General features: G+C 46.2%; 1 protein-coding gene across 1 annotated transcript in view; it reads right to left on the reverse strand.

Annotated features, from left to right (window-relative positions):
• Positions 1-14,036, reverse strand: part of dgki (diacylglycerol kinase, iota) — a 150,632-nt gene that overhangs the window by 52,605 nt on the left and 83,991 nt on the right. The window contains exons 9-13 of the mRNA XM_056275905.1: positions 11,125-11,199; positions 10,797-10,892; positions 8,881-8,963; positions 8,412-8,472; positions 7,973-8,086 (exon numbers count right to left, since the gene is read on the reverse strand). Of these exons, the coding sequence (XP_056131880.1) occupies positions 7,973-8,086; positions 8,412-8,472; positions 8,881-8,963; positions 10,797-10,892; positions 11,125-11,199 (429 nt within the window). The remainder of the gene's footprint in view (positions 1-7,972; positions 8,087-8,411; positions 8,473-8,880; positions 8,964-10,796; positions 10,893-11,124; positions 11,200-14,036) is intronic.

The raw sequence follows: 14,036 nt of genomic DNA on the forward strand, positions 1-14,036 counted from the left end.
AGAGAACAGCTCCTACAATTTCATCTTATTCTGCAGTGTCCTCCATGCAAACGGAGCAGAGCAGATACAGGACCTTTCTGTCCATCTCAGTTCAGGCTGTAGGGACCAACAGCAAGGACAAGCCCGGAGACCGTAACTGGTACTTCCCCCCACTTTTCTGAGAGATGTAAACACTCAGATATAATGGAAGCAGGCCTAGAATCACCTTCTAAATAAAAGCATACTATCAACTGCAGTATACAACAGAGGACAGACCAAGGCATTGTTTTCTAAGTCACAATTAAGTCTTGGTGTTCAAGTCCCAAGTCAAGTCTGACTGAGTTTCAAGTCCTAAAAAAGTCATTATGTACTCTTCATCACATTTAATGCCATGGTCAATATACAAAATTTATGGAAACCATGATTTTTTTTAAATTCTTTATTTTTCACAGCAGTATATATTACAAAATTTATATCAAAACGATAACAGTTTCATTTTCCTCTGCCGTTCAGGTTTTTTTTTTAAAACTTACAAGAGAAAGTTAAAAAAAAATACAAATTATCGAAATAAAAAATAGGCCAACTTTAAGAACTTTATACAATTTGGGAGAGTTAAAGTGTGTACATAAGACTCTATGGGAGAGAGTTGATATGAGGGTTCCCAGTTTGTGGTGGGAGAGTGTGAAGGTTCCCAATGCGTGGTAGGGAAAAGGAGTGTGAGGGTAGAGAGAGAGAGAGAGGGTGTATTAAAATGTCATTAATTCAATATCTCCACAAAATCTGGCCTTAAGGGCCCCACATATTTGACCCACTTGGTCCAGAATTTAACAAACTTATTTTTCTGAAGACGGAGGGAAAAAGTCATCTTTTCCAGAACATAAATGTTGTTTACTGTATCTATCCACTCCTGTATGCTGGGGGGTTCAGGAAGTAACCAATGCCTTGTGAGTGCTGTTTTACCAGCACGTGTCAAAATACCAAATAAATGTTCATCCGCCCATCCTGCCTGGAAATCGGCATTTCCTAAGAATATTGTGGAAAACTGCAAGAGCAGATCGTTGTTAAGTATGCTTTTCAATGCTCTGTGAGGCTCTGCCCAGAAAGGCCTTATCATTGGGCACTCCCAGAATATGTGGCTTCCTGAAGTCCACACTGTCTCCAACATTTGATGCCCCCCCCTCCTCAACATGTGCTTTCTGTTTTGGTGTAATAAAAAATCGAATAAAACACTTCCACCCGACCTCCCGCCATATGTGGGAGTTGGTGCATTTCCTCCGGAAACCATGAATTTTAAAATTCGTATTGACTACAGACTTGGTCAAGATGGATCTGTGTTTTATTTTGGGGCTTGGAGACGGTATCGAGTCTCTCAAGTCAAAAGGCTCGAGTCAAAGTGAAGTCGTGAGTCACTGGTGTTGAGTTCCACGTCTTTGACAGTTTGGACAAGTCAAGTCTGAAGTCATCAAATTTGTGAGTCAAGGCGAAACCTGCGGTATGCAAGGAGCAATGGTGAGCGAGGGCTTTGCAGGCAGTAACACACCTCTACATGACACATGGTGCTCAACACACAAAGGCAGGGTGGACACTGATGTAAAGGGGTTACACACAAGCTAATAAGCAGGGTTGGGTCAGATTACTTTGAAATGGAGTCAGTTACTGAATACAAATTACATGGCAATTTTTGTAATTAGTAATGTTATCAATTGATTACAAAAAGTAACCTAATCTGAATACTTTTGGATTACTTTTGGATTACTTCAAACTCAAACATTGAAAATATTACCCTTTCTAATAAAAAATGGATGCAGCCACAAAAATTTGAGTTCTACAAATGTTTTTTTTCCCTTAAACCTCTCAAAAAAAATGTTCTAAGCAAATAAAATGCATTTTGCATATTCAGCGTTTATGAGAAGTTTACTACTGTAATGCAAGAGGAGTACTTGTCTAAGAAACCCCATGTCAGACGCACTTTTCTTTGGTTATCATGAAAAAGTTTCATAATTTTAAAATCGCCATATTTTAAAGACGTAATCAAAAATGTAATCAAGTAATCTTTGAAAATGTAACTATAATCTAATTACAATTTTTTTCAATGTAATCTGGTTGATTATAGTTACTTTTTGTAATCTGAATACATACTCGTGATTACATGTAATCCGTTACTACTCAACCCTGCTAATAAGATATAAAGTGCTCAATAAAACAGTTTCACAGCAGCTGAGCTCTTCATTATAAAAGTAGGTGAAATTAATTGTGCTCCACAATTCTCTTGGATCCTTCACATCATCTGTGGTAATAGATGGGTAAAACGCAAACCTGGCCTTCCTCGAAAAAGAAGTACTCTTATTTCCTGAAACAGAATTCGGCTGGTATCAGAACCTGTTTTTCTCTCTCACTTAAGCCTAGGTTACCTCACGTTTGTGAAGAATACATTAAATCTCAAGTCAAAAGCAACGAATGTCTCCCCACTTCCGTCTATACCTGGTGTAAATATTATGAACCACCACAACTTCATAATATTTACACCACTTGCTGCAAAAGCAAAGCCCAAAGCATCAGTAAGGACACCAGCCACTCTGCTCATGGTCTGAGTTCACTCCTTCCATTTAAAAAGCGTAACCGGAGCATCAAATCAACATGGCATGTCTCAGCAACAGTTTCTTTCCACAGGCAGTCTGCTCGCTGCACCGCTGACATACCCATATGTTAACACAACCACGCACATGGTTGTGTTATCATGTACTTTTTTTGGATTTTTGTCCCTTTTTTCTCTTCAGTGGTACTTGGCCAATTACCCCACTCTTCCGAGCCGTGCCGGTCGCTGCTCCACCCCCTTTGCCGATCCGGGGAGGGCTGCAGACTACCACATGCCTCCTCCCATACATGTGGAGTCGCCAGCCGCTTCTTCTCACTGGATCACGCTATTCCCCCCAGTTCCCCCTTTCGCCCCCGCCCATACGGGTGCCCCGATCGACCAGAGGAGATGCTAGTGCAGCAACCAGGACATATACCCACATTCGGCTTCTCACCCGCAGACACGACCAATTGTGTCTGTAGGGTGCCTGACCAAGCTGGAGGGTAACACAGGGATTCGAATCGGCGATTACCATGTTGGTAGGCAACGGAATAGACCGCCACGCTATCTGGACGCCCCATGGTGTACTTTTCTATATTTTTTGTATAATGTATGAATTCACTGTGTACATAGTCTATGTAGGTCTGTAGTGTTGTCTTTTTTTTGGGGGGTGGGGGGGTTCCCTTGTTTCCTTTGTGTTAAGGCAGAGAGAGCCAGAGCACAACAATTTCATTGTATTCTAATACGCGTGACACCAAACTTGAACTTGAACTTGACTGGTGTGTGTCCATTTGTAATTTGAGAGAAATGACCATAAAACAGAATCCGGTTCTGTTTCATCACCGAGGATGAGCTCCATCTTCCTCCAATCAAAACGTATCAAATCAAATCAAATCAAACCAAACCATGTAGGGCGACGTCATCAACAAAACATGTCAAATTTGGCTTCTGAAAGAAACAATGAGAACAACTCGGGTTCGTCTTTGGGACCTTTGTGTTTCCAACAGCAGCGACAGCTCGGTGGTCTCTTTATGCTGCTGCATGTAAATATATAATAATATCAAATTAAATAATTCTGTCCTACTCTACTTCAGAATCACAGCAACAGAAATTAGGCCCGCTCACTGCCGTCATCAGTGAAGTAGGAACACTGGGAGCCGTTTTTGTTGTTTGAAGCCATCCACCCATCCATTATCCACACCGCTTATCCTGCTCAGGGTCACGGCATGCTGGAGCCTATCCCAGCAGTCACTGGGCGGCAGGCGGGGAGACACCCTGGACAGGCCACCAGGCCATCACAGGGCCCACACACGCCCACACCCCCCCACACATTTATTTACACGTAGGGACAATTTAGTACGGCGATTCACCTGACCTACAGGTCCCTGGACTGTGAGAGGAAACTGGAGCCCCCGGAGGAAACCCACGCAGACACGGGGGGAACATGCAAACTCCACACAGAGGACGACCCCCAAGGTTGGACTACCCCCGGGGCTCGAACCCAGGACCTTCTTGCTGTGAGGCGACCACGCTAACCACTGCGCCACCGTGCTGCCCTGTTTGAAGCCGGTTGGGACAAATTAAAGTAGGTGTGTATAGTTAGTGCTGCTGAGCAACTAGTGCTTTTTGAGTTTGGTTCAATTTCAATTGGGTTTTTGAAACAGATGTTGATTTGGATTTCGGTTATATTATTCATTGTGACTATGACCAGTTGGTCAACAAATTATCCACCGTTCAAGTTAAAATGCCATTTGAAATTCAAAATACCACCAATTTTGGCCAGCACTTACAGCCATTTGTAAATCACTTTTTGTGGTCACTTTCCCCTCTCTCTCTCTCTCTCGTCTCTCCCACATCCATTACACATTTGCCACCTCCTACAGCAGCGCAGCGCTTTGTGAAAACTGGAAAACACCAGTGGGCGCAATGCATTATGGCCATTTTTTGTTATTGTGACACTGAGCTGTGTTATACGTGTAGCTCCATTTTGAAACCCCAGCTTCCAGCAGGCTAGTTACTGCGAGGCTAGTCACTGCGAGGCATACGGCTGCACTCAGGAGCAGTAGGTGTTGCAGTACGCACGGCGTTTCATTTTCTTTCTGATCACCGAACCGACAACCGAACCCATCTCCATCCGTCAGTTTTCTTTAAGCATCGAAAATTAACTGAAATTTCGGCTAATCGCTCGGCCGGGGCAGTTAGCACCGACCGCTCTCTCTGCAGTAAGTGGACAGACCTTCGGATGACGCGCTGACCTCGGCACACAGCTGAGGACGCAAAGAAGAGGAGGCGCACAGAGAAGGAAGGAGACTGGAGATGGACGGAGAAGAGCAGCGGGAAAGAGTCTGTTATAGGTGGATTGAGAAGGACGGCACGGTAACGGAAGGTGAAAAGGGAGGGAGAGTGTTAGAAGAGCAGCGGGGGGGGGGGTAGGAGGGGAAAGGCATGTACAGGAGAGATGAAGGGACTCGGATAAAAGGGGGGGAACACCAGATGAGGAGGCGAAGGGGGGCGGAGATAAAAGTCACGCAGCAGAGAGAGAGATGCCGAGTTGATCCTCTCCACAGAGTAATCTGTTCTCTCTGTTTCCATCTCTTACTGCAAGATCACCGCTGTTCCCCCGCTCTATCACGCTGTCTTTCTTGCCAACATGGTCACAACTCCCTCTATCTCTCGTCCTTTCTCGTGACATTCTCTTGACCTCCCTCGCTAGCCACCAAGGTCATCTCTCTCTCTCTCTCTTGCTCTCTTTTCAATCTCCATCTCTCTCTTGCTCTCAGTCACTCTTTCGCTACCTTTCTTATCTCTCTCTGGCTTCCTCTTAATCCTTTCTCCCCCTCTATTGTCATTCTTGCCGACAAGGTCATCTTCACTGCCAGCAGCACAGATACATATAGATACCAACAACGGAGAGAGAGAGAGAGAAAAGGATGAAAAGCTTTCAGTAAGTGGCTATTGAGGCTGCTTCACTGACACCACAATAACCACTTTAAAGGCAAACCAAAGCTGAGAGCCCGTCAGTCTCTTAAATAACACACACACACACACACACACACACACACACACACACACACACACACACACACACACACACACACACTGTCATACTATGCCGTGGTCTTTATTGCGGGGGACTCGATAGGGGTGTCCCATGTTTGGGCTCATTGCTAATTAGTGGTAAGACCAGCAACGAGTCCCATCATCGACCCACAACCATGCACATGCACTGCAGAACAACACTGCAGAATAACCGACCCTTGCTCATGTTGCTGGTGCCCCCTCTTTGCTGCCACTCTCCCCTGTCCCACCGAAATAAAACCAGATCTGTCTGCGGTCGCTTTCATTTTCTTCGTCTTTCTTTCTTCATCCTTAAAGCGTTAAGTATAGGAGTAGTACCTTTCCTAGATGGCCTTTCAAAGCGTCCTAGACTGGTCTCCATGCACCCTAGCATCACGTGAAGCCCAAAATACAGCCTCTCCATGATGAATAACCATCCGCACGTGGTGAAGAGCCACACCCTCCTCGCGGTAATCCTGTTAACATTGTCAGGGGACAACAGAGCAGAACACGGCATCTCTAGAGGAGTAAACCTCCATAAGAAATCCTGCTACTCCTATGGGTAGCAGTAGTCCTCGGTGCATTCATCGATAAGACTGATGTCATGGACCAGGGGACATCATGACTTTGCAGATGATCAATGCATCTCGACAACGGAGAGGCACAAAACCTCCAGTTAGCGGAGAACCACAGAACTGCATGTGGAGTAGCGCCCCATTCTTTAAACAACCTGCGCAACCGAAGCCCTATAGGGGCGTCCTGACGGACGACCTAGGTGAGGTGAGGAGGTCTTCATCCGTCTCTCCTCAAATTTTCGCCTGGTTTCTATCCCCACATGCTCTCCCCTCTCTCTCTCTTGCTCTCTGTCGTCTGTCTTTTTCCTCCTACCAAGTCCCTCTGGACTTAGTAGTCAATGAATTGCTGTGCCAAAGATTGTATTGAGTGACACACACACACACACACACACACACACACACACACACACACACACACACACACACACACACACACACACACACACACAGCGCAGTGTGTGTAGAAGATAACAATCTGATGATAGTAGCACTCATCAGCAGGGCCTCCCGTGTGGCACACAACCAGCAAGGCTCTCTTTCTCTCTCTCACAATGGACACACACAAACACTCAAATCCACACATATACACACATGTCGAAGACACCCATTTTGGGGCAGCTTGGATCGGTGCTCGAGCAAATAACAAAAGGGGAATGAAGAGGGCAAAGTGAAAGCATATCTGTAGAAAGGGAGGACAAAGAAAGGGCACAGCTGACTCCAACTGATCAGAACAATACCCAGTCCTAAACTGCATTGATGAAAATACACTACATCACACACACACACACACACACACACACACACACACACACACACATTACAGAAAACTCTAGAGATATGAATTCCCAGCGATCTCCTTTTTCTACGCCAGTCATTTTGAGAGGACCTTCTCCTTCTCGCATGGGGAACCAGACTAAATGAAAATATGCTGGTATTTCTGTCATGTGGAGACCCCTCGGAGACGGCAACGTTTATCACGCTGCTCTACAGAGCCCTCACACCACCCAGTTCAGTTCAGCATGGTCTAAGAAGAGTCCGCTTGTAGATAGACTGCGGGTGGTTAAAAAGAATTGCAAAAGCCTCTGCAGCATAGTTATGCAACACTCTGTGTGTGTGTGTGTGTGTGTGTGTGTGTGTGTGTGCGTGTGTGTGCGTGGTGTGTGCGTGTGTGTGAACAATTTCAATACTGTTTGTTCATGCATTGCAAAAGCACATGTCTGTACATGTACTCCGGTAAAAAAAGGACTGCGAGCTATATGTCACAAGTCGGTTATTCAGCGAAGCTCTGGCAACACAACAATTTGCCTTCGGCTGCTTCAACCAGACAGATGGGGTTTGCTTAAATGGGACATTTTAGATTAGCATCAGGTTGGTTTTCCGACACATGAAATTGCCCTTCCAATGCGCCTGTGTGATTGTGTGAACCGTTCTCCCCTGATGACCTCACCCATCTGGAAGCTAAACGGACTAAAAAAAAAAAATCATAGAAAATAATATTTGACTTGGGTCACGCAGGGAAAATGTGAGAAAACTCACATATGCAAAACTCTGAAGCTTTAGAAGGATGAGACTCAAACTTCAAAGATGGCAATATGAGCAAGCTAAACTGCAGCGAGCAAGGAATGTATGACTTAGTCTCAAAGTCTGTCATCCAGTCAAATGAAGGCCTTTTAATTTGGGGTCAGGCTGTGGTGGTCTGCTCATGCTGAGCAAATACAGCAGGGAAACAATGGGATGCCCCGCTCCGCCCTGTTCCTTGGTAGATGTCAAGGCCGGGAGAACTTACCCCGCCCCAATTGAGCGTCCTGGCGAGGTCATTTCCTGTTCCCAGAGGAAGGACAGCCACGGGAGGCTGGGGGTTCATCTGGAGCTCATCGAGAGCGGACAAGACCCAGCCCACCTAGGGGGAGAGAGAGAAAGGGACACAGATGGAGAGAGAAACAGATGGAATGACAACCCAACAGGGAAAAAGATTGACGGGGGTACAGACAGAGAAACAGAGCGAGGGAGATAGAGATGAAAGATCTGTTTGCAGAAGCTGACTTTCTACGTTCTCCACAGCAGTGCTAGACAAATGTAAATTCTCTCAAGTCAATGGAGAGATTCACTCAGGGCTATCAACGCCTGTATATTTCACATTGTCTACAACAGAACAGAAATAGAACAGAAAAGAAGAAAGCAGAATACAACGGATAGACAACAGAACAGAGTGTGGTGAGTCTCACTGTGCCGTCTCCCCCGCAGGCAAGGATCCGCAGATTTGGCACTTTTCTGTACAACTCCAACCTGGAAACACATAGAAAACAGTGTCTTTGAGATTAGAGAAAATAATAGAGGGTGTTATGATCATACAATGCTTAATAACATGCTCCACACAACACCGGTTCTTCCCAGGCATCTCCAGCCACACCGCACACAAAGACAACAGGATGTAGAAAAGTGGAAGGTGGTAGAGAAGGTCCCTGCAGGGTTACACGTTGCTGATGAGTGGTGTGTGGAGTCAACACACTCTTCCTTACAAGGAAGTTCCCCCAAACCCAGAGCTACAAACACTGACAACGCCGCGTGTCAATTTTCAACTCATTTAACTGAAAAAGCAGGCGCACAAACATTTCTTCTTCCTATCACAAAAAACCCCCCCAAAGTGACAAAATAATGTCAAAGTTACACAGTTTCACTGCGAGTCATACTTACGCCTCCCGCAGCCCGCCCTGCGATAGGTCAAAGACTTGTCGAGGGTTTAAGATCCACATGAACATCTGTAAAACCTTGGTTCCCTGGAGAGAGAGAGAGAGAGAGAGAGAGAGAGAGTTAAAGACGGGTTTTTTGAAAACACATCTCACAAAGATCCAAACAAAAATGAAGAATTGAATATGGCTGCTCTGTAGTGAAATCCATGTATCTCCCAAGTTGGTCTGGAGAAATAAGCCACAGCAGCATCCTTTAGTCTGACATCATGGGTTTCATAAAACGTGACAGTGGCTTTCAAATTCTACGACGAGCGCGAGGATTTTTGATATTCCTTATCAGAGTTAGATCTAGTCAATCATGTAAACTTTGGAATGAAAACAAGAGTGAAATGTAAGTAGGACGGTGCAGTGGTTGAGTCCTCTGGAGCCACATGTGCCTCCGCTGGTCCAACCGGGACTGAATTATTCAGGAACCCTTTTTCTCAGCCCTCCTTCCTATCTCGTTTAAGAAAAGCTGCTAAGGTTTGTTGTTCAGCCTGCAATCACTTATAAATGCACTAAACGACAAAATAAAAATTAAGACGGACTTGCAAGGTGTTCAGACGACAAGTGACAGGATGGTTGGTACAGCAGCCAGAGTTTAAAAAGAGGAGGAAAAGGTCATTGTCCATGAAGCCAAAACCATGCAGGCATTTACTGAATGAGAATTAAAAGAAAAGGTAACATGGTGTGTATACACAATTCACAACACATAGGAAAGTACAAACAAGTACAGCGTGATGACAACTGGCATACGTGCTCTGCTGTAGTTAATAACTCAGATGCTACCAACAAGGTTTCCTCTGCCGACCTAGCTATCTCCCCACACATATCCCCTCGCAAACCGCCATGCATAACAAGTCAGAGACATAACAAGGTGAACACAATGCTAATTTTCTAATTACACAACAAACAAATGAGTAAATGTGGAAATTAAAAAAAAAAAAATTTTGAGATACTTTATTGATCCCCGTGGGGAAATTACGCTCTGTATTTAACCCATCCTAACTGCGTAGCTAGGAGCAGTGGCCAGCCACCGTGCAGCACCCGCGGACCAGCTCCAGTCCGTCTTGCCATGCCTTGGTCAGGGGCACAGACAGGATTATTAACCCTAACATGCATGTCTTTTTGATGGTGGGGGAAACCGGAGTACCCAGACAAAACCCACCGCAGACACGGGGAGAACATGCAAACTCCACACAGAGGACGACCTGGGATGACCCCCAAGGTTGGACAACCCCTGGGGTTCGAACCCAGGACCTTCTTGCTGTGAGGCAGCAGCACTAACCACCGTGCCGTCACCGTGCCGTCCAAACATCTTGAGAGCCAGTGACATGATGGAATGGGGAAGTGTTTGCGTAACTAATTTCAGCAGTCCCTTGCATGCAACATGCAGTACATAATGGTACAGGTGGTACAGTGGTCCCCATCCCCACAGGGATCAATAAAGTAATAAAAGTAAAAAAGAATGACTATGATATATGATGCACACACCACGGACATGAAACTCTAAACCCAAGTGAACAGACAAAACAATCCACTACACTCACTTATACTAACTTAAGTCTTTTTCCCAGTCCAGAAGCACCCGCGGGTTTCAGGTGACGCCCTTCTGCACCCCATGTGCAATTGCTTTTCGTACTTCAAAATAATTTCTTCTACAGCAGGAGCACTAACCAAGCTATGCAGCCCAAATTATATCATTTATCTGTTCAAATGAAAAAAAAGAACTATATCTTCGATAAACCTACCAATCTACTTAACGCCCATCGTTATGACCTTCCATGACCTCTGATTCAGTGTAACGAAAGTTAAAGAAAGCGGTTTCTGGCGAGGGGGTGAAGGAAAATCAAAACTCCAAAAGGCTGAACGTTCCCTGACCTGGTTGCCGCCGCTCTTCGGGTTGACGAACACCAAGATGGGCTTCATGAGAGGAGAGGGGAGGGGCTTCAAAATAAACGGACGCCATTTGGACTCCTTGTGGGGGGGGGGTAGAAAAAGGAAGAAAGAAAAAGAGCGAGAGAGAGAGAGACGGAGAGAAAAGAGTTATTGACGGTGAGAGAAGAGTCAAACTCTACAAACTGTGTAGGCGTACAAGCGTGCAGCATATACTCATTTCTACTTTTATTGATTCTACTACAGCAGTTCATGTTCTCTAGTTGTCTGTCTGTCGTGATTTAACCATCTCTCCGTCTGTAGTTTTACTCACATCAACACCCTTTTTGCTTGTCCTCCGCTTGAATGACGTCCGCTTTTTCCTCCTGGCAGAGTTTTTAAATGAACTCTGAAGGTGGGTACACACACATACACACACACAAAAACACACAACACATACACATACACACACACACACACACACACACGCACACACACTCACACAGTTCAGTGTCAAGTTCACTGCTGCTGTCTCACTGTGATGGGAATTAAAACCTGTGATGAAGGAGGTTATGTGACGAAGGCATGCATGTGCACGTGTGTTTATTTTGTGTGTGTGCGAGTGTGTTTGTGTTGCCAAAAAAAAAAAAAAAAAAGAGCCACGGATCACAGCTCAAACAGATCAGACAGGCATCACTTCATATCACATCACAGCTGCAAGCTTACACACACACACACACACACACACACACACACACACACACACACACACACACACACACACACACACACAAGTACACACTTGTACTTTAAATTTCAACAGCATCATTTCTCATCACTGTCACACACTACTTGAATCTAAGTCCATCAGCCAGTGGCCTGACTGCTGGGTAATCTGTTTGTGTGTGTGGCTGCCCACAGGGTGTTGTGATGCATCTAGTGCAGCAGCATGTAGTTGGAGGGAAGGTGCATGTGTTCTTCCAACCTGCTTGCAACCCTTCTTCCTTTAGCTCGCTGCTGCTGGCTAGCTCTTGTGGCGAATAGGGAAGCACCCTAGTGTGTAAGCCTTCCCTTGCCAGTACATAGCCTCTCCTTCACCAAGACTCCTGCCAGGCCTCCCTACGGCCTGGGGTCTTGCGGCCCCAGGCTAACTTGGCAGGGGATCTCGGAGCAGCAGTGGGCCCCAGAGATATGGTGTGCAGGCCCACCCTGGTGGACATGCCCTGGCACCTATCAACCACTGCCCTACTGCCTTGTGGGTGAGTCTGGGAAGACATAAGGCTAAGGAAGCTTACCCCAACTGAAAAGCAAGCTGTGGTGGCACGCTTCGAGGTGATTTCTGAAAAACTGGATTTCTGGCCGCCCTCTGCAGTTGTGAGGAGATGCTGGTCATCTAGGGGTCCCCCTTGCCATCAGAACCATCTCCTCTACAATCAAGTCAGTGCGTCGGGAGAAGCACCCCCCCCCATGCCACCTTAAAAACCATCTCTTCAGATATCTTCTTCTGCTACCCGAGTCCCCAACCTCACAAAGTCTGGCGGTGATGGAGTATCCAGTGATGGGAGCAGGTCTGAATGAGCTGGGAGCTCTTAGTTGGAACTCTGCACGCCAGCAGCTCAGGGCAACGCTTGTTAGCACCTGGGATTGAGTGGCAGCTGTTTCCGGCAGACCCCTGTGTGTCCGAGCAGCCCTATTTAGGGACTGCGCTGCTCACCCCATTTGGGGAATGGCCTAGAAAAGGTGGCCCAAAAATTGCCCACTCAACACTGTACCTGGGCAGGAAACCTCACCTGCCGGGCCATTCACGCGATCGAAAAACACACACTATACCACTAAGAATTGCAGCATGGAACATAAGAACACTCCTGGACGTCAGCCATGGTACAGACAGACCTCAACGCAGAACAGCAGTTATTGCCAGCGAGCTGAAGCGCTACTGTGTGGATGTGGCGGCACTCAGTGAGACCAGGCTCCTTGAAGAGGGCTCGCTCAACGAAATAGGAGAGGGCTATACACTCTATTGGAAAGGATACCCCCTCGGAGATCAACACATTCATGGAGTTGGTTTTGCAATCAAGAACAGTCTCTTACCCAAACTCGAAGTAACACCAGTGGGCATTAGTGAACGACTGATGACTCTCCGCATATCCCTTGCAAAATGCTGATACATCACGTTGATAAGTGCCTATGCTCCAACTTTACCATCCTATTATGAAGAGAAAGATCGCTTCTACCAGGCACTCGATGATATACTCACCAACATCCCGAGGAGCGACAAAGTCATTTTGCTTGGTGATTTTAATGCACGAGTTGGGAAGAACATGCAAAATTGGAATGGAGTGATTGGTGCCCATGGCGTTGGAAAAGTCAACCCCAATGGCATAAGACTTCTTAGTCTTATGACCTCACCATCACAAACACCATTTTCCAACAAAAGAATAAATACAAGGCATCCTGGATGCATCCCAGATCCAAACACTGGCACCTGCTTGTTTATGCTATCATGAGGCGGGCTGGTCTTAAAGACATGCTCCTTACAAGAGCTATGCGAGAAGCAGACTGCTGGACAGACCACCGCATGATCCTGACAAAAGTCAGAGTACATGTCCGACCCTTGAGACACCAATCTGGGCTAAAAAAGAAACCACTCCACTGCACCAGACTCTCCAACAGCAACACCCGAAACACCTTCGGTCATTCTCTAGCCGACAAGTTAGTTGACATTGAACAGCTGATGAACTCAGAGTCTGGGATGGATGAGAAGTGGACCTCTCTGAGCACCACCCTCTTTGACAATGCAGCCGAATCCATTGGCTTCAAAACCAAGAAATATCAGGACTGGTTTGATGACAATGCTGGAAGGATCTCCACCCTCATGGATAACATGCATAAGGCACACAGAGCCACCCTCAGCAACCCACTATCCCAACCTCTCAAGAAAAAATGGCAAGACCTCCACTCTGAGGCCCTAGCAACTCTGCAGAATCTGCAAAATGGGTGGTGGACTTTGAAAGCCAACGAAATCTAGGCTCATGCAGACAGGAACGACATGCATGGTTTCTATGACACAGTTAAGCCCATCTATGGCCCCAAAAACTGCTCCCTGGCACCCATTAAGTCTGCTGATGGAGCAACTCTCATCAACGATCAGGCCCTGTTAGTGGAGCGGTGGGCCGAACATTTTAACACCCTGCTCAACCAGCCCACCCCAGTGGACTCAACTGTACTGGCAGAGCTCCCTGAACA

This window comes from Lampris incognitus, chromosome 3, assembly GCF_029633865.1.
Source record: "Lampris incognitus isolate fLamInc1 chromosome 3, fLamInc1.hap2, whole genome shotgun sequence".
NCBI classification, from domain to species: domain Eukaryota; kingdom Metazoa; phylum Chordata; class Actinopteri; order Lampriformes; family Lampridae; genus Lampris; species Lampris incognitus.